Source organism: Alosa pseudoharengus, unplaced genomic scaffold (genome assembly GCF_046254945.1).
Source record: "Alosa pseudoharengus isolate Yale_2024_CS ecotype anadromous, Long Island Sound unplaced genomic scaffold, YU_APseudo_1.1 YU_APseudo_1.1_scf_14, whole genome shotgun sequence".
NCBI lineage: Eukaryota > Metazoa > Chordata > Actinopteri > Clupeiformes > Clupeidae > Alosa > Alosa pseudoharengus.
The window spans coordinates 37,744,892-37,767,146 of record NW_027468609.1 but is presented as its reverse complement, the minus strand read 5'-3'; the positions used below and the strand labels follow the sequence as shown (position 1 = coordinate 37,767,146).

The window sequence follows — 22,255 nt, the reverse complement described above, 5'->3', positions numbered from 1 at the left end:
TTGTCATGTAAAATCATGTAAGATAGACCAAATAATGTCTGATAGGCTCTACACATTTATAACGAGCAAGTGACCAGCAGGGAAAGGCTGGAGGAAGAGGCCTCTAGTCTGTAGGCATAGTTCGAATTACAGGGGGTACTGGGGGGTACTATGCCCCCCAATGAAGACCCAGTACCCCCCAAAGAGACAGAAATATCAGTTTTTGGGGGGTCAGATATTTTTTCTCATATTGTGAAAAAATATCATTACAGTTGGCTACAATACAAGTCAACTCCTATTTTCACTAGGAAAAGTTTAATGTAAAGCAATTTCAGACACCCCTATTATGGACCGTACCATTTTTAACCACCGTGGTGCTAAAAGAGATAGAGAACGACTTCAACTTCTCAAGCAAGTGTCAACGACGTTGAATGACAAAACGCTAGATTCCTCCAGTAGCCTAAATTCGGTTTGCTGCTGACGTGCATGGGTAAATGTAAGTTGCTAGTAGACGTCTAGCTTGTTGAAAATGTGCTATTTTACAACCTTCATGTATTAACGTGTTTTGTTCTTTCATAGCTCATGTCATGTCTTCATACATTTAATTACCGGCTACTATACCTGCTACTTACTTACCCACTGAGGCTAGTAAAGTGGACCTTGGTTAGTTACCAAAGTTAGTTAGCAAGATAATTCTCTATTTAAATCATTTATTATTTTACATTGTGGTGAGGTAAAATCGATTGTAGATGATGAACTCCAGTCCATAGCCTAGGTGTCAATTGATTCTCATTTTATCTTGAATAAATGATTGTGCCCTTTTGAAATTAGTTTGGCACAGATCCTGTGTTGTTTTTATTATGCACAAGAGGGTCTGATGTAGCTAAGCCTACATAACATAAGTGAAACCTGTGGAAACATAAATAGCCAAGTAGCCTAGGCTAAATAGTACATGCTAGTATTTGGATTTGTTTTTAATTGGTTAGTAGGCCTATTGTTTTTACATTCTGGTTATCGGATTCTTGTAGGTTACTGCTCTGTAGCCTAGTTCTTATGTGGTAGTATGTTTTTTCATATAAGGCTATATGCTCCTTAATCACATTAAAGATTGCTTAGGTTTCACATATCTCTAGGCAATTGTGTTGATTTGACACTGACTACCATAGACTATAATGGAAATTTGGTTTCTGTTTATACAGTAGGCTAGGCTATATTAGAGGGTTGGATCTTACCTCCAGGTCTTATGAAATCTAAAAATAAACCAAATCAATATGTCGAAAATACGAAATAAGCAATAGGCTTCTTGTAAAGGTAGTACTTTTACTAGTAATTAGAATGGTATTTCAGTCCACTTAACTTCTAACTTTTGAGAGTTGATCAAAACAGTTCTCTTTTGGATATAATAACAATGACATATTCTGTAGCCAACTGATTATCAGTTTGTCGCATGTTTACACCTTGTATGTGTGTTGCACAACACATGTTGCACTTGGCGATCGATCACGATGGGGATTGATATCTGATATGGACCATGATGGTCATAGAAGAAGTGAAGGAGCAGTACCCCCCAATTATGGTGGGGTAATTCGCACTCTGTCTGTAGGGATGGTATCCCGAAAGAAAGCGAAAGAGTGTGCACATTGATTACACCTATAGAGACATATTGCTGAAATAAACTATTGCAGTCTGATACAAATGGTAACCAATTTATGACTTCAACTAATACAGTACACCCATAGCTTGCTAGGAACCTAAGCTGAGCAGAACACAGCAACACAACATGAGCTTTAATGGAGCTCCTGGGTTTACTTTCTGGGTTAAGAATCTCATAATTATGACTTAATATCTCATAACTTTTTTCCCAAGTCCTGGAAAAGGGCTTTCATATGAAGAGTTTGGTTCCAAAACACTATGTCTCCATTTTTAAAAACATTCATAAGTCATGTTACCTAAATGTGTACCAAATTATTATGCAAATTACATTTTTCTCAGATTTTCCTAAATAGTTGAGGCAAATGACAGTCAGTATAATTTTCAAGTCATCAACCGTTAGAGTATAATTCAAATTTTATTGAACAAAACTCCCAATGACAACAGTATTTTTTTCAAAAATAAAAAAACTCAAAATGCACTGTTCCAAATTATTATGCACAACAAATTTTAGAAATATCTCACATTTGCGATGCTACTTCACAAGCCATCCCAGGCCCGCAATACCCCGGCTTCAGGTATGAATGCTTTGAGTATTTGAGTATTTCTCACGCTGAAGTGTCAAATACCTGACAGATGAGGTTCAACGAAACGAAATCTTACACAGATATTACACATCATGTGAACGAGCGGAATCTAAGCTTTCTAATTATATTAGTGCCAAGTTGCTGTGATAAATGGTTTGCGAGAAATCATATTTGCATTTTGTACACAGTTCTGCACACCCATTACTCTCGGTGAAATACCTCACTAACCCTTCACTCAACATATGGTAAACCCCATATCACAATAAACAGCAAAACTTACCGAATACGAGGATATAAAGCATTCTTCTGTGCAATAAGCGGTTGAAGTTGCAATACATTTCTACATAGTCTCCAACTTTGGGCCGAATTGTATTCTAATGTAATCTATTTCAGTATGCATTTTTGTAATTGCTCAGCCATAGAGTATCCCACTATCATGGTTGTTATATTGTCAGATTCCAACCAATCCCACTTACACAGATATGAATATATTTCTATTTGCATGCTTCCTAGTGACATTAATGAAAAAATATGTAGAAAAACCTGGTCTTCAATCAGCCAAAGAGGACACACGTAACTCCTCTCCTAGTAACTCTCCACTGGCTCCCTTTAGAGGCCAGAATTAAATATAAATCTCTCACTTTGGCCTATAGGACTGGATCTGCTCCCTGCTATCTTAATTCAGTAATCAAGATATATATCCCCAACCGCCCACTGCGGTCTTCTGATGACCCTCTGTTGTGTTGACAGCCATAAACGCTAGGTCAAATTCAAGACTATTTTCATCAGTGGTTCCCTGTTGGTGGAATGAGTTGCCTAGTGCTCTCCGTTCCGGTCATAGTTTTGAGTCTTTCAAGAGGGGTCTAAAGGCATATCTGTTCAACATGCACTTAGTTTATTAAGCATTTCTTTTGGTTATGGTTTGTATAGTACAGTATTTATTATTTACTTACATTAGCCTATTAATAATAATAATAATAATAATAATAATAATAATAATCTTTATTTGTATAGCACCTTTCATACACAGAATGCAGCTCAAAGTGCTTTACATTTGAAGCATGTAACACAATAATAGTCAGTCAGTCATTATCAATCACTTTTCTTCATTGCTGGGGACGTTTATGATAGATATAGAAAAATATATAGAAAATAACATGTCATAAGACTGGCAGCCTTAACCCTTTACCCCCCACAAGCACGCCATATGGAAACTGTGGCAAGGACAAACTCCCATATTCCAGGAAGAAACCTTGAGCAGAACCTGACTTAATAGGGGGAGCCCATCTGCTTCTGGCTGGCTGCGCCCTCCAATAGCAGCAGATGTAGAATAATCTGAAAAAGTAGTCTACAGGATAAGATGAGTTAACTAAAAGCCTTCCTGTACAGGTATGTTTTCTACGGAGCCCTCCGGGTGACATGGGAAAAAAAAACATGGGTTAGAAAAAAAAAAAAAAAAAGTAGTGGGGAAAAAAAACATGAGGAAGAAAAAAAAAACGATGCACTTTTGCGGGATCTCATTGCAAAGTTTTGCGAGATCTCGCAAAAAGTTTTGCGAGATCTCGCAAAACTTTTTGTCAGATCTCGCAAAATTTTTTTTTCTACTTTTGGAACTTGCTGGGCTTCCTACTTGACCCCAATAGGCCCACAAACCACTACCGCCAGATGGCAATCATATCATGATACTATGATTGCTTTATCACTGTTGCATGTTGTGGGTTTTCTGGACACATTACATAGGCCTATGACACGGGAGGGAGAGGGAGACACCTGCGTGCAGACACGCACACACGCAGGCGCGTAGCAAGCGTGGGGGATGTGGGTGTTATAATGTACACCAGCGGTTCCCAAACTTTTTCCCCCGCGTACCACCGCCTACATTCCGACTCGCCTCGCGTACCCCCACCATCCGACACATAAACACATAACAACGTAACGCATTCTATACCCCCCCCCCCCCCCCCCCTTGACAATATTTGTCCGTTTCCGGGTTTTAGGTGCGTGCATTTGGTCAGTTAAAAAGTTATGAAAAGTAGCCTGCATAGTAGCCTAACTACATCCACATACAATATCTTACCATAATAGGCCTACAACAACGCCTGACAAGGATGTATTCGTTTGGACAACATTGCTATACAGCCTAGAAAGGCTAAACTTAGGCTACCTTTAGTTTGTTAAATGTAAAGCCTAGCTTAATGTTACCTTTCTTGCCCATCTGAAATAACTCCTAGCTTTGCTCCTTCCCTCCTTTCTGTTTTTGTTGTTTTCAAAAACCTGTTATATCCGCGAAACTTTCCCCCCACAGACCATCCAACGCATTCAAAAGTAACGCATTCTATTAGCTATTCCAGGCATCATGTTTAATAAGCTGCCCTTTTTTTGATGAACACATACAGAGTTTATAAATGATATCCTTTAATTTCATGTTTCCATATCATTATGACCTGATTCGAAATTATGTATTTATTCATGAATTAATTACAAAAGATTTCAAATTTTCATTTTACACCTGTCCGCCATAGCCCTTTGTATCTCGCGTACCCCCTAGAAGCAGCTCGCGTACCACCGGGGGTACGCGTACCACAGTTTGGGAATCCCTGATGTACACAGTTTTGCTGGAACACGATTATATCCCCCACACTTTTTGTCAGATTAAATTGAAAGTAAAATATGGAAATAAACGCTCCCGTAAAGAGTTGGAACCGTATCTATAACGAACACACAGAGACACAAATAGGTCTGTTGATTTGATTGAACGGTCATCCAGCCAATCACACCAAGTTAGGTGATGAACCAGAGCCGCTCTGATCAAATTCAAAGTGTACGTCTTTCAAGGCTGCTGCTTGGGTCTGCATTGTAACGTCTGCAGTGAGCAGATTTCAGATAGATTTGAAATGATAATTGTTACCGCATTATGCTAATTTAGTAAACCAAAATTCACTGTCTGACTGACAGTTTTTGCCACAATGCAGGGAGTCAAAGTGAAAGCGGGGTGCGTGCACCAAGGCACCTGTTTCTGCAGGAAAACCTTTGGCTACTGTTATCAGAGCATTATGCTTTCTCTGCCTATGATCTGCAGCTTTTCTCAAACTATGGGCCTCCTCAACAATGAACCTACTACTGCTCCACGTAGCCGCGAAATTAAGTTATGCCCGGTGCTTCACACATCTGCTCATTTGCAGCATACTGTAGTGAATGGCGTTTATTGGCCACGACGGCTACGCCCCCACCTTGTGGATTAATTGCAGTAGGCTGCAGGTGAGGTGGGACACCTGTGGCTTAGGGGCGTGTGATTGTTGCTGGTAAAGGGGAGATAAAGAGAGGCTGAATTTGGACACGACAGGACTCTCGGCGTGTTGATTAGTTCGGCTGGACGGGGGGCATTCCGCAGCACGCCAGACGTTGTGGATTACTTGCGAACGTTGTGGATTACTTGTGAACATTGTGGATTACTTGCAAACACTGTGGATACTTGCGAACTCTGTGGATTAGGCTACTTGCGGACTCTGAATTATCTCTGGACACTTACGGTCAGTCTCATAATGCTCCAGGCTGGAGCTGCTGTACGGACTAAACCAGTACTTTCTCAAAGCCGGTCATAGGACCCTGTGATCTAGCTCAGTCATTGCCTTGTTATTGCAGTCTAGTGTGGCCTACTGTGTGTGTGTGTGCGCGCGCGTGTGTGTGTGTGCGCGCTTTGAGTTTAGCCCCCGGCCGGGGTTAATGACCAGTCCCTTCCCTAGTTTAACTCGGCCATAGAGAGGGCTAGTTTAAGTGGGTTGTATGAGGGAGGTAGTGGTGTATTAATTAATTCTTGTGAATAAACTGTGAAAAGTAAATCCCGAGTTGTGTGTGTGTGTGTGTGTGTGTAACTTCTCCTCCGACTACCAATAACATAATTACAATACTTATTCATTTGGTGTCATCAACTATATAGACATAGCCCAGTCAGCACACATACATTACGTCTCCAAGACGCTTGGAAAGGAACAGCTTAATTACATTGCGTTCCATTTAGAACGTTTTATTTAATCTGATCTTACAAACGGCGGCGTCAAGACACATTTGAGTTCAACATCGGAGATAGAACGCTTATGATCGATCATGCAATGTGTGCGTCCCTGCAGCAAGTGAAACTGGAGGTAACGTGGGCTAGAAGCAACAATAGTTTAAACAACAACGTGGCTTCCTGTAACTATCAATGGAAAAATGCATAGAAACTGCTAATCATAATCTTTAAATTGACATTAATTAAGCTGGCTATATGCAACACAATTTATATATATTTCCTTTGCATATGTTTGGGTAGACTTCAAATATTTTTGAATTTGAGCTTACAGTTCTGTGTCCTTTACATTTATTTAATAGGTATTAGTGATACCCAGGGTGCGATTTGTGTAAAAAACAGAGGGGGGGGGGGGATTTTGAATATGTTTGTAACCCCCCCCCCCCAAAAAAAAAAATGAACGAACGATTCATAGCCTAGTAATTTCATAGCTAATAATAGCCTATATTAATTTTGCCAACTTTGTAACATTTACCTTTAGCTTAGTTTTAGTTTACCGTTGTGTATGACTTTAAACAGCGAGTGTGCTCAGCTCCTCTAATGCAGGGTTGAACTACGTTTTGAGAAACATACAAATTCACCTTGTTCTTGACCCATCTGAAATGACTCCTCTACCTTTGCTGCCTCCATCCTTTCTGTATTTGTTATGTAAAATGTTGTATATGATGACACTGAAGTCTTGAGTTAGTGAATTGGCTAACAGTGTTAGTTGGTATACAAATAGCCTACACATTGCGCTACACGCTGCGTAGGCTGCGTGCATTCTCTCTCCTGCAGATTTGCGTTCAGTAGCCAAGTGCGTAATATTGTAAAAGTTAAAAAAATAAATGTGTTTATTGAAGCCTACAGAAAATAAATAGCTTACTATCATACTGTCAGTTAATTGGCTACAGTGCAGTGAAGAGTTTGGAGAGAAGTTATAGGGCAACTTGAAGTTTTATGAAAATAATTTACGAACCAGAACATATGGGCCATAAGCTTCTATTTCTTGCAGCTGTTAAAACACCCGCTAGATAGTTTAAATACCCGCCACCAACATTTGTTTTTGCTGTACAGATTATTTCTGTAAGTTATTTGTCTACTAGGCCTAGCCTACTGGCTGATTTATCAAACGATAAACGATTATTTTCGTTCGTCCTCCGCAAACTACTAGGTGTTTAAAGTAAGACGATATGCTGCTCTGAGTGCGTTTCATGTTTGGTTCAGCGCTGTTTTCCCTGCGGAAGTTCCCGCACTAAAATGTTGAGAGGGACTGAAAATGTTACAATGTTTTTGTGTTCGATGACATTCAGAAATATGCGCCGTCTGCCAGAAGGCTACTGAATAGCCTACTCTGATGTATTGACACTGAAGATCGCTAGATTTCAAGAGTTTAAGTAGGCTAGCAGTTAAGTTGCATTCATCGCTATCAAGGGGTTTAATCCTTGTCCCCACCGGAGATAAAAATTATTTAGCAGAGGTAGGGATAGGAAAACCAGAGTTGGGGAAATCCTCACCATCCCCCCCTACAAATCGCACCCTGGTGATACCTCGAAATTAGGCTGCTGTCTGTTAGGCAATTTATTGTAGCCTGCTGTGTGTGCGTGTCTGCACGCAGGTGTCTCCCTCTCCCTCCCTTGTCATAGGCCTATGTAATGTGTCCAGAAAACCCACAACACGCAACAGTGATAGAGCAATCAGAGTATCATGATACGATTGCCATCTGGCGGTAGTGATTTGTGGGCCTATTGGGGTCAAGTAGGAAGCCCAGCAAGTTCCAAAAGTAGAAAAAAAAGTTTTGCGAGATCTCGCAAAAGTTTTTGCGAGATCTCGCAAAACTTAGCGAGATCCCGCAATGAGATCCCGCAAAAGTGCATTGTTTTTTTTTTTTCTTCTTCATGTTTTTTTTTCCCCCACAACTTTTTTTTTTTTTTTCTAACCCATGTTTTTTTCCCCATGTCACCCGGAGGGCTCCGTAGTTTTCAGATCTTTTTAAAAAATATTTACTGAACTCGCTTGCTTGATGTACAGAGGCAGGGTGTTCCAAAGTTTGGGGGCATAATGGATAAAAGCAGCTTCTCCACTTTGTTTGTGGAGCACTTTGGGTACGATTAAAAGATTAGAATTGGATGATCTAAGTTTCCTTTGTGGTTGATAAGATATTAAAAGCTCAGAGATATATGAAGGTGCTATGCCATTCAGAGCTTTGTAAGTAATTAACATAACCTTAAAATCAATTCTATAGGAAATAGGGAGCCAGTGCAGTTCAGCCAACACAGGGGTGATGTGTTCTCTCTTCTTGGTCTTAGTTAAAAGTCTAGCCGCAGAGTTCTGTATGAGTGCCAATTTCTTTAGATGTTTTTTGGGAAGACCAGTGAAAAGTGCATTGCAGTAGTCTAACCTGCTAGTGATAAAGGCGTGAATTAGTTTTTCTGCATCTTGTTGAGTTAAAAAGGGCCGCACTTTGGCAATGTTTCTCAAGTGGAAATAGGCTGTCTGAGTAACTTTACTGATATGGGGCTTAAAACTTAACTCTGCATCTAAGATGACACCGAGGCTTGTTACTTTTGGTTTGACCTGGTGCGCCAAGTTCCCCAGATTACTAAGAACAATATCTCGCTCTAGTTTTGGTCCAACCAAAAGTACCTCTGTTTTGTCATATGACGTTTCCCAACGAAGCATATATAGGGAAAATAGCAGGGGACCAAGGCAGCTCCCCTGGGCCACACCAAAAGGCAAGTCATGTTTTTCAGATACATGATCTCCTAGACTGATATAAAAATCTCTGCCAGTAATGTAGGTTTGAAACCAGTTTCGAGCATTATCAGAGAGACCCACCCACTTCGCAAGGCGGAGAATTAGGATGCTATGATCAATGGTGTCAAATGGCGCACTCAAATCCAGAAGAATAAGGATTGAGACTTTGTTTGAGTCAGTAGCCAGTCTGAGATCATTGACTATTTTTACTATTTTTATTGATTGAATTTAATTTATTATTACTATTTTCCTTAATGTAGTCTCACCAACTTTTTAAATTGTTTACTGTTAATGTAACTTTATATTTTTGTGATTACTATGGTTAGGGTTAAATAATGAGACACAAATACATTTTTCTTGATATAAAGCCTGATATATATATATATATATATATATATAAGCCATATGCAAATATTATCACATCATACGTTCCCAAATATGGGTATCCCTGATAGAGCGTATAAGCTAGATCAGATTGTATTGTTGTGTTATATTATATTGTATAGTCGTTATATCAGAACAAGAGGCGTTTGCGCAATAGCCGGAAGAATGCGCCTTTACTTTGGAGTTAGCGAGGTAGAAAACGAGAGGAATTTTAAAATGCCCATTTAAATTATAGACTATAATGCACTGTTGTGCATTTTAAATCAGAAATAAGAATGTGAGGAGGTTGCTATTAACTTTAAAGATTGCATCTGCAATCGAAACTGTATGCAAATTGAATGGCCTTATGTCCGGTCTATGGATGTCTGCTTTAGTTGACAGCGCGGTCACTAGATTTGAATCGGTAAAGTTGAGGAGCTGGTATCTATTAATGTTCGTGCAAATAGGCGGATTCATGTCCCTTGCCGTTTGCAACTGCGATGTACATGGCAGGCGCCCCACAGAACGGTTTCATTTTGAGAGGTAGATATCCATGCTGGCATCCCCTCTGCGATGCGTTCGTCCCCCAGTTTCATGCGCCAGTTTCATGAGCTTTTATGACAAAACCGTGACTGTGGTAGTTAACAATCTACATCCTAATAGAAAACTGTTAGCTTTCCTGGTATCAAATGACAAATGGTATCAGTTAGGCCTATAACACAACATAAATTGTGCTGGCGACCCAAATAAAATCTCCTGCGACCCACCCGTGGGTCGCGACCCAGACTTTGGGAAACACTGAGCTAGATGGTCATTACAATGACCAAGATCTTATTTTAGATTAACTAGCTGAATAGCACAGGTGACTACTTCTGCAGAATGTCTTGGAGTGCTGAAATGTACACACATTTTTGACCATTTCTGAACTGTGAACTATGCTTTGTGGTTGTTAAAGGAAAATTCCGGTATTTAGCACTTTGAGTCCGTTTTCTGGTTTGTTTTGGATGAACTAGAGTGGTGGACACCGAAATTTTGATGATTGGTCCTGTCTCGACTTTTCTGACTCGTTTTGAATCGCCTTTGACTACCGTAAAACTCCAAATAATAGCCCGGGCTTTTATTTTCCCAAATCGCCAAACTGCACCGGCTAGTATTAGAGACAGGCGTCTATGAGACAGGCCTTTAATTCCTTTTACACAAAACTTTTCCTCTGCAAAGATGGAAAATATTATCGAATTAATTATTTCAAACACACTGAATGTCTACCTATATGACAAGGCTATCTGATGACAATTACGGATCATCATTCATTTAGCGTTGAGATGTTGTTCATTGAGTAAGATACAGTAAGATCCAAATAGCGGGGATAGCCAGAACAGATGAAACACGTTTTAATTAACTGTAATCTACAAAGAGATCGTATCACACTGAAAGATCATATTTTGTCACTAGCAAATAGCCTATATCGGTCCTTTGTCAAATACAGTTGCATTATCAGCCCTGACCAAAACCGTTCAGGAATTATTTATGCAAAAGTGGAACTTAATGTTTCATTCTCCCTCCTTTTCGGCACGAATGAAACAGCATGAGAGAGCATGAACCATATTGTTTCTCCCGTTTTGTATTTGCCAAATTTGACAACAGTCTACATTCAAATCATAGCCTACTTCCAGGCGCGCGGGAATATATTTTTGACCAGGGGTGCTGAATAACAAAATAATCATGGATGTCCGACGATTTCTCCCCCAGCATATGATTCGAATTTAGACAGCTAAATACGCCATTTCACGCCGTATGAGTAGGTCTAAGAGTGAGAAGTTTTATAATGCCCTGGGCAGCCACATTCCACTGCAACTATGCGCAGCACTTGCCACTCCGACTCATCAATAAAAACTGTGCGCGCACACACCAGTCCCATAGAAGCGCACTTGACTTTACATCATTTACCTATTTCAGCAGGTTATATAGCCAGAGAATGTCCGTAGACGGGCTCTGATATAGCCTAGTCTAAGGTAAATTCCTTTTCTGACTTTTTTCTCTTTATCGCCATGGCATTTAGAATAAAGAATAACGTTCGTGAACCGTCCTGGTTTTGTTGCCAGCATAAAAACAAGCTTACCATCGGCCTATCCACAAATTAACACAAGGGATGAATTGAACGATGACGAAGTCGGACATATACTGCCCTACAAAGGCAAAAGGCAGTAACTGACCAGAGTGTCAAACTGAGAAAAATGACTTTAAAGTTTTTTGTTTTGTCTACACAAATGTATTATAGGTAGAGCAATGAAATCTGGTGAATTGTTGCCCTGATGAGGAAATGTGTGTATATAAAAAAACTTGTGCTCAAAGTTGACCTTTGACCCTTATTTGTCAGATACTGTACTCTGCCTTTGTATTATGTACTAAAAATAAGGAGTCGTGCAAAGGCAAAAGGCAGTAACTGACATATAATCAATATTTGCTACCAAAGGCAGAGTATGGTAACTGCACTTGCACGTCGAAGAACAAAGCCAAAGAACAGTAACTGCAGTTGTGGCTCTCTGCCATGGTTGCTTGTATGGTTTTGGGAGTTACAGTGAACACAACCCTCTATTTTTTTTAAAAAAAACAGTCAAATTGAGTATAGATATTTATCCACATGATAAAGGAAGTCTTTAATATCCCAAAAATGACATTAACTAATTTTTGACCAAAAATGCAGTTACTGCCTTTTGGCTTTGTAGGGCAGTATAGGCATAGTTCATATTGGAAAAAAAGTTATACAATTTGGAACTCTAGCTTTTCCCCACCTCAGTCTTTTAATGCCATCTAATCATAACGTGCGCAGTCTGCGCCATAAGCCCAAATCACACCCAAGATTCGCAACGAGATGAGCAGCAACTTGATGCAACATTCTAAAACCTTGCAACTGTGACCAGACATGTGAATGCTTTGCAACGGCTTGCAACGACGTGCAACATCTAATTCACACTGCTGTAACCTCCTTTCTGTAACGGTTTCGTGTCATTGCGAATCTATAAACAGACGATCTGACGGGTTTTAGAACATTAAATACAACCCGAAACTAAAAAACAGACCAGGCCTCTACTGGAGACCGGCCTTTAACCCAAACCTGTAGCCATGCCAGGCGTTTAAAAGAGACAGGCGTCTCTTAGGGACTCGGCGATTATTTGAAGTTTTACGGTACTCAGAGTGGCTGCCAACAGACATGCTCAAACATGTCCTAAAACAACCCTAAGAAGGTTGGTCTAAAGTGACTGCATTGGCGCTCATACAATAGCAATACATAGTAAGCTTTAATTGGGTGAGAAAGTTCAATGATGCTCAAGTGTAAGTAATGCCCTTCTCATTTGTGTGTCACTCCAAACTCGCCAAATGTGGAGGCTATGGTTAGGACCCTTGTCCTATGTTGATGTTTCACTGGTGCACTCCAAAACTTACACCACTAGTAATCCAAGTGTCCAGAATACGTTACTCAGATTGAGTAATGTAACGGAATACGTTACAAATTACATTTTTGGGCATGTATTCTGTATCGGAATACGTTTTGAAAGTATCCTTCCCAACACTGGTCATTGGTCTTTAAAACAATAAACCATGGGGCTGTGAAAATGGAAGCGTGTGTATGTGGCTATGTGCAGAGCAATACATAATATTTTACCGTCATCTCCCAACTATTAGCCGAAGTTTATACATTGATAATGCAAAATTTCTTCAGCTACGAGGTTAATACACAGGGGCAGTTAATATGGTATTAATATGGTTTTGATTTGCATAAAATGCTGTCCGGCGGTTTATACACAATGTGATTAATACAAAGAAAACTAGATGTACCGCAGAGCGGTACAAAATATGACCGCCACCCAGTCCAGCACATGTTTTCCACAAAAATAATCACGCTGATAGGCATAAATGATTCTAACTGTCTCACTGAATTGCATTATACACACTCAATTCTCACTGGTATCTGCTAGACAACAAGTACCAAAACATGATTAGTTCATAGATTTCACATGTAATATACATTTTATACAACCCCACCCCCATCTTGCCTGTTCATAATTCTGATAAATTCTTGAATTGTGTGCATGTGTGCGTGTGCGTGTACATGTTTATGTTTATGTGTGTGTGGGTGTGTGTGTGTGCGTGCATGTGTGTGTTTGCCTGTTTATGTGCCTGTGTGTGTGCATGTGCATGCATGCGTATATATGTCTACTGTGTGAGTATGTGTCATACGTAGGATTACTGTTAATGTATGTATGTGCGTGTGTATCTGTTTATGCACATGTGTGCATATGGAATGGGTTTACATGACCCCTGGAGGCAAACATACGCAAAAAATTGGTCATCCTAGGCCCTACGGTTCTCAAGATATTCACAGAAAACTGTGTCTGCCCTACCCTCCTTTCGGGGGGTCCAGTCCAGCGGGGGGGCTACAGATCAAAACGAAAAGCGATGGTTCCATGCTATCCATGTGGGGTTACATGCCCACCCAGTTTTTATGGTACCCCGGTCTTTCAGTGTCCCGGGAATCCTTGTTGGTGTACGGTCACTAAATGTACACATAAATTATTTTATTGTAAGGCCCCCCATGAACGAAAGTCCACGAAACTTGGCATGCATTCGGAGGGTGTCATAATGATCCGACACTTTCAATTTCGTGCAGTTTTGACCATGTCAGCCAGAGATATTGTGATGAAAACACCTAATGTTTTGCTTTTTAATTTTTAACTAAGGTTCCATGCTATCCATGTGGGATTACATGCCCACCAAGTTTCGTGTATCCCGGTCTTACAGTGTCCCGGGAATCCTTGACGGAAATTTGGACATGCGAAAAAGAAAAAAAAAAGAAAAAATCTGACTAAACCTATATGACCGCCGCTTTGTTGCGCGGCGGTCATAATTACTGTAATAGTCATTATTCTTACTGGCTCAATAAAACATTGGACACATTAAATAATCCTATTCTCAAATGTGATCCTGCCAAACTTTCACATTTTAGCATTCAGTCTGCAGAGTATACTGTGTGGGTTAAAAACAGTAGAATCAATTACCATGAAAAGCCTTTTGGGTGTGCTGATTGTACATGTATCTACAGTTAGTTAAGTCAGTGATTGCATACATGCACATAAATGTGTGCCAGTGCACTTACCCCGTAATAGAGATTTTTGGCCAGAGTGTGAATAAGGATCATTTTGCCAGTAGATGCTGCCCCATACAGGCAGATGGAAGCATAGAAGTGGTTGTACCAGAACATTGAGCGGCCCAACAGAGTCACTAGCAGTGCCACAATTAGCACTGACAGAAGTGTCACCAGCCAGCTGAGCAGCGCCACACCGACTGCATACACCAGCTCCCGGATATATCGCCCCCCTACACACAACACATGGTTAATGTATACAATTGTCATACATAGAGATATTGATTCTGTTATTGATGGCAATACACCTGCCTATCCCTCAACTAAAAAGCCTCTCATTTATAACAAAATTAACATTCAGAATAAGAAAGTGTATCCACAGTTTTTATTTCTGTTCAGTTCCAAAATCTTATTAACAGCCTTGTAGCAGCCAATAATGCAATAACTGCTAATAACTGCTCATTTGTATGTAATAAAGCAGATAATGTAATAACTTGCCAACCAGGTAATAACTTTTTGCCAATAATGTATGCTGGGTTTTTAAAGAATCCTTTAATAATGTAATAACTGCAGCCGATATGTAATGATACACTAATATCACTCTAATATGTATGACGGGGATGGGGTGGGTGAGGTCAGGGGCGAAACGTCTTTTTGCAATAAATTTGCAAAGCTATTATATAAAACCTAAAATAAATTAATACAGCCATAATTCCCAGCAATAGAGTGATAATGTGTATGTAGGTGTGTGTGTGTGTGTGTGTGTGTGTGTGTGTGTGTGTGTTTGTGTGTGCGTATACTGTATGTGTGTATGGTCAGGTCCCAGCTATTTGAATTAGACCAAAGTAAGTGTGACATGGAAGTGTGACACTTAATATCCAATAAATACAGTGATATTATTCCCCGGAGACAAGAAATTGTTAACAATGGTTGAACTAGGAAGCAGGCTTTGCAACAATGGAATCAAGTATAACCAAGCTAAACACCCACCGTTACCACTGTCAGTAACCAAAGAAAGTAGTACAACAAACTGAACAATTTGAACGTTTATGTGCTATAAATATTGCCTAAATACTAGGGGTGTGAATCTCTCATGTAAAAGACGATACGATTCGCATCGAGATACATGGGCACGATTCGATACAAGAAAAGATACATGTTTATAAAAAACGATTCAGTACGATTCGATGCGATCCGATTCGATGCAATTCGATGCAGTTCAAGAATGGAAAGCATTCTGAAAGATTTTTTATCATTTGCTCAAGGTGCACATTCATTTTATATTATCAGTTATCATGGTCATGGTTGTCAATTAGGCAAAAAAAAATGTGTGAATATGATTATCTAAACTGAGGTTTGTTTCATATACTGTATTGAAATGAAAAAAGAATAGTCTACATTTCAGTCAAAGCAGCAGCCAAATACAACATATTTTTTTTATAGACTTTATAGATTTTATAGAGTTATGTCTGATTGTTTTCATGGAGCTGTAGCCTTGTTGAGGTAAGACAATACCGAAATAAAATAAAACAGTGCTTAAGACACTCTTAAGACTTTTCTCATATAGCCTACAAGAATAAAATAGGCCTACATATCAATGAACTCTCTGGGTTTATTTTGTTCCAACGGTAGACTTATAATGCCACAAGTCTGAGTGAATATGAACAAAATAATTGGCTAATCATTTGTGCATCGTTTTAGCAAGGGCCAAATTATTATTTAACATTAAGGAAATCCCTTCATCAAACGTAAGGCTATACTCTACAGACTATCGTTGCTGTTTAGTGTTTAATTTCACGCTAGATTTTGAAAAAGAGTAAAAACTGTAAAACAAACGACCGAGTGCGAGTTGTCACGTGCTTAAGTTGCAGTAGATGTATGGGTAATGAGGTCATTTGACAACTTTGGGCAATGAATGTAGCCAAAAACGAACTGCATTACCCACAATTCCGTCACGTCCACGTATAGTTTCAAAACCGGACGTGGGATGAACGCGCTGCTTGGAACGTAAATGAGAGTGAGCGAGCAGAATAGGTTGTGAACCGATTCATAACAAGTAAATCGATACGACCGGTTCATTTCAGTTTTATTCCGATACAGGGCTTCACATATCGATGTAGCCGTATCTTACACGTTAAAATCGGATACCGATACGTATCGGTTAATCTTTACACCCCTACTACATACAGTACCCTCCAGAATTATTGGCACCTCTGCTAAAGTTGATTAAAAACAGGTATAAAAAATAATTTGTTGGTGTTTTATTATAATCTCACAATGAACAAAATAGGTACAAATCCAACCATGAAGCAAATTTATTTTGAGAAAAAGGAAAATCTCATTAAGAAATTTGGAATATTTTTAACAAAAACATGTTGCTCACAATTATTAGCACCCCTGCTTATAATACCTTCTTAAGCCTCCCTTTGCCAATAAAACAGCTTGTAATATTCACCTATGACACCCCATAAAGTTGGAGAATACAAAGCAAGAGATTTAAGACCGTCTGTCTTTACAAAATCTCCTCAGATTGTCCAGATTCTTAGGTCCACACTTGTGCATTCTCCTCTTTGACTCACCCCACTATTTTTCTGTGGAGTTTTGATCAGGGGACTGAGATGGCAATGGCCGAAGCTTGATTTTGTGTTCAGTAAACCATATTTGTTTTGATCTGGACGATTGTTTTGGTTCATTGATTGGTTCAACTTTTAGTGTCTTTGAAATGTTCAGGTTTTTCTTGTTGTTTAGGAAACCATGTAATTAGATTCCCAAGGCCTTTAGGAATAAAAACAGCCCCACAATAGCACAGCGCCTCCACCATAATTCTCATTAGGTATTGGATTCTTTTCAGTATAGTCATTCTTCTACATATGCCAAACACACCTAACGTGTTTCTAGCCAAAGAGCGCAATTTTCATTTCATCTGACAATAGACCGCACTTCCAGACAGTCACTGTATCATTTAGTAACTCCTGCTGTTTACCTTGGTAATTAAATGACTGGACAGGCTGCTACCTAGCATGCCCTCTAAATAAGCTATTAGCAATTAGGTCACTTTTGAAGATTTTTTGGCGGACTTGGTGACCCCAAGATGACACCTTTGTCTGTAACTCTCCAACAGTGGTTCTTATGGAATTTTTCGCCTATCTTACCATCCTCCATACTGTACGTGGGGGCAAGATAACCTTGGGTCTTTGTCCAAGCATGTTTGTCACATTTCCAGTAGATTAGAACCATTTAATCATTGTTTTAACTGTAAAAAAACTGTTTTAAATATAGGCATTTTCAACAAAGTACCTAGTTTATATAGACATTCCCTATCTAACAAATCTTAGCACACTTTCTTTTTATTTAAATTTATTGTATTCTTTTGTCTTTGTGATGTTGAAAAATGACTAGAGGATTTATCCTCTGTGTCACTTTATTTTCATACCTTAGTGAAGTCATGAACTACTTCTGAAAGTTCACAGACACTCTGATTAACTTAAATAAATTGAAATTAGATAGGAAAATGCTAAGGGGTGCCAATAATTGTGAGCAACGTGTTTTAGTTAAAAATATTTATTTCTTTATGAGATTTTCCTTCCCTTTAAGGTTGGATTTTTCGCATATAGTGAGTACTAAGCTACGTCCTGACGTAATTCTATGGTCGGATTCAGAGAAGATAGTTTACTTCATTGAACTCACTGTTCCTTGGGAAGACAGAGTGGAAGTGGCCAATGAGCTGAAGAGAGCTAAATATACTGAAATAGCAGAGGAGGCAGCTAAGCGAGGTTGGAGTGCACGATTAAGGCCTATTGAAATCGGTGCACGTGGGTTTGTGGCCAGATCTGCTATTGGCTTGCTGTCTGAATTGGGCATTTGTGGTCGAAGTCTAAGGCAGGTGGTTAGTAACATGTCCTTAGCAGCAGAACGCGCAAGCGAATGGTTGTGGGTAAGGAGAAGTTACCCTTCCTGGGGCGCAAGCTAAGGTAAGCTAACTGGCTCATTTGTTTTGGTCGTGGGTAAGGAGAAGTTACCCTTCCTAGGGCGCAAGCTAAGGTAAGCTAACTGGCTCATTTGTTTTGTGTTTGTGATGGACTGTGCCTAGGTTGATGGTACTTGGCTAAGGTTCTTTATGGTTTATGGTTCAGTCCACATCAACGGGACGGACCGACCTAGCCAACTTAAACCATGCCTAGGTTGGTTAAGGGTATTTGGATGCTTGTTGTGGTAATATGGGGCAGCATGGGGCGTAAGCTAACTGCTAACTGCTGGCTAATTTGTTTTGTGTTTGGGATGGGGCCTAAGATAATGGGCTAAGCTAACTGGCTAATTTGTTTTGTGTTTGTGATGGGCTGTGCCTAGGGTGATGGTACTTGGCTAAGGTTCTTTATGGTTTATGGTTCAGTCCACATCAACGGGACGGACCGACCTAGCCAACTTAGACCATGCCTGGGCTGGTTAAGAGTATTTTGAGTATTGGATATTTCAATGTGGTAATATGGTGGTAGCATGGAGGGGAGTGTCTCCAGGACGCTGGTTTCACTGTTAAGCCTTCATGAGGTGTCGTGGGCCTAACTTAACGAAACATCGGTGAATGAGGGTGCCCACTTGATAACCCCAATGACATGCCGCATACTATATAGGCTACTGCTGTTGGATAGGCCATTTGCATTGTGCTTGTGACCATTTGTTGGCGGATTTGTGGGTAGTGTGCTTTTTAAAGTTAAACTTGAGCAGGGGCTTCTGAATGTGTTTTTACCTTGGATTTTGGCACAAGGGATTTTAACATCTAATCCTGTGTATTAATGTAATTCCTAATTGTTTTAATTGTGAGATTACAATAAATCATGAACAGATTATTTTTTATACCGGTTTTTAGTCAACTTTAGCAGAGGTTCCAATAATTCTGGAGGGTACTGTACATTAGTGGCAACTGGGGTATAAGTGGGATAATGGCCTTCGAGGTGGCCCGATATACAACATAAATTAACACTATTCTTTGCCTCCGCCTGGTCCATTAATTCTATATCGGGACAGCTTGTCAGTATCCCTTATTTATTATGACCGCCAAGCTAGCAAACCGCACTGGACCCCCAAAAGGAGGGGTCACATTTTTCTGTGAATATCTCAAAAACCGTAGGGCCTAGGCGGACCAATTGTTTTTGTATGTTGGGCTCAAGGGGCCATTCTCAACCCATCCCATAACCTTATTTGCAGTATAGCACCACTTAGTTAAAAATGAAAAAAAAAAAATACTTAAGAAGGATGTTCCACATTGTTAAGCATGTCACAGGTTTCAAGCAATATGGGAAAGAAAAAGGATCTCTCTGCTGCTGAAAAGCGTGAAATTGTGCACTACCTTGGATAAGGTATGAAAACACTGGATACTTCCCGAAAACTTATGCGTGATCATCGTAGTGTGAAGAAATTTGTCGCTCAGAGCACAGGCGGGTTCATGCAGACAAAGGCATAATAAGGAAGGTTTCTGCCAGACAAATTCATAGGATTAAGAGAGCAGCTGCTAAAATGCCATTGCAAAGCAGCAAACAGGTATTTGAAGCCACTGGTGCCTCTGGAGTCCCGCGAACCTCAAGGTGTAGGATCCTCAACAAGTTTTCAAGTGTGCATAAACCTACTTTTCGGCCACCCCTAAACAATGCTCACAAGCAGAAATGGTTGCAGTGGGCTCAGGAATACATGAAGACTAATTATTAGGGCTGTCAAAATAACTGATTAATTTTGATTAATTAATTTGAGAAAAAATAACTGATTAAAAAAAGTAGTGCAGATTAATCGATTCTGTATGACCTCAGGGTTGCCAACTTTGGGTGTTTGGCTGGAGTGAGATTTTGTGAAGTCATAGTGCGTGTGCGTTAAATTTTTCCCTAAACCTAATTTTAAAAATGTCTGTCCCCTGGCTTTTTTACTATGTACAGTATAATCCCTGATTTATGTTTAAAAAAAAAAAAAAAAAACCTAATAGAATGGAAAAGTTTCTTAAAAATTTACAATTAAATTATTGATTGCACTTGAAAACAAGACCAGTATTTTAACCCCCTGGCATAGAAGGATTATGAGCCCCCCTGCCCACCTAAAAAAGGTAGTAGCTCAGTAGAAAAAAATGAAAATTAACCCCATAAATGATGACTTCTGGCGAGTTTTGTGGAAAGAAATGGACAGATTGAGACTTATGAATGTGTGTATGAGTGTACGTATGTATCAGGGATGGAAATAGTCTAAAATATTTTTTTTCACCTACCATTGTGGCTGGTGGATTCCAAAGTCTACCAGCCACTAGAGATACAGTATGGACATTTGATGAAAAATCATGACCAAAATCATCACGGTTATTGGTATTATTGCAATATGATTAAAATGTGCTGACTTTTTTTCTAAACCTACCATCAATGTTGGACAGAACTCATAATTGGCCTGCCCTTCATGCCCAGTAGCAACAAATCTAAAGGTCAACAGAACAGCTATATCGTCATAAAAGTGGTGTGGCTCCTTTAAGACCCAATCCACTGGTGTGAGTTCTGGAGCCATCCAACTTTATCTAACTCTATACTATCCTACATCATCTGATTTTAATATTATGTCTAGGCTACATTTAACATTTATTTTCTATTTGGCCTGTTATGAAATTATGCATTGACCAATATAAGCACACTTTTTTAAGACACTTAAATACATGCATGCTTAGCATTTTGTGAAAACAAATCATTATGGCTACATCGACAAACTCTTAGCCATGAGCTGTATATCCTCTGATTTTAATATTTACACATATGTAGGTATTTAACTCATTGAATGCCAAGCTGTTTTCAGAAGCTTTGTCCTAGAGTGCGAGCAATCTAGACCGTTGTTGATGATTTTTGTACAGCCACAGCATATTCTGTGTTATAGCTATGAACACATACAATGGCTCGTTTGAAAGGTGAGACTATAAGCTCTCAGTGGGTGCAAACCGTGTATTTCTACATGCTAGTTTTCATCAAAATCGCTGTTTTTTTTTCTAGAAATGGAGGTATAACGTCGTGTTGCCTGTAAAGTTCCGGGAAGTGACCTAGCGAGACCTGGCGAGACTGCCACTTAGTGATAGACCCACGAAAATGGCCTGGTTTTGAGCTGACGTGCATGGGTCACTGATTCGACCCAAAGCGGCAACCGAGTTATGATAAAATGTCCAGATAAAATGTCCAGATTGTGCGTTTTCATGAGTTTTCGATCATCATATAATTCATTTCCATTCATCACAGAGTTCCCAAAATCACATATAAGGTGTGTTAGAGTGTCTAGTTTCGTAATTAAAAAAAAAGCTAATACATAATATTACGTTTTTGGCACTCAACGCATGGGAAGGAAAAACGTAATATTACATTTTTGGCACTCAATGAGTTAAGCACAGCTCAGTTTTAAGACACTTAAAGCCCAAAATTGGAGACCATATATACATTTGCTACCATTTCAAAACCGGATTACTTTGGAACGGCTTATTGTTCAGGGGATTGCATTACACCTTTGTGTTCGGTAAGGTCTGCTGTTTATTCTGGTTTACGGTTTGTCATGTGTGGAACGAAAAGTTTGTGAGATATTCCACCTATATGAATTGAAATAAGCGCAGAGCTATAGCAGCCTAATATGATTATTTCTTGAAAGTTAATTTTCTCGCAAACCGTTTACCGCAGCAAATAGCGGCTATAGCACCTTATAAAAGATGAGAAAAAGTTATTTCATGTGATGTCT

General features: G+C 39.5%; 1 protein-coding gene across 4 annotated transcripts in view; it reads right to left on the bottom strand.

Annotated features, from left to right (window-relative positions):
* Nucleotides 1-22,255, bottom strand: part of ermp1 (endoplasmic reticulum metallopeptidase 1) — a 129,824-nt gene that overhangs the window by 53,965 nt on the left and 53,604 nt on the right. For all 4 annotated transcript variants that reach the window (XR_012986829.1, XM_076284892.1, XM_076284894.1 and 1 more), the window contains one exon: nucleotides 14,537-14,757. Coding sequence is in view for 3 of the 4 variants with exons in the window: in XM_076284892.1 (XP_076141007.1) it covers nucleotides 14,537-14,757 (221 nt within the window). In the remaining variant the exon portion in view is untranslated. The remainder of the gene's footprint in view (nucleotides 1-14,536; nucleotides 14,758-22,255) is intronic.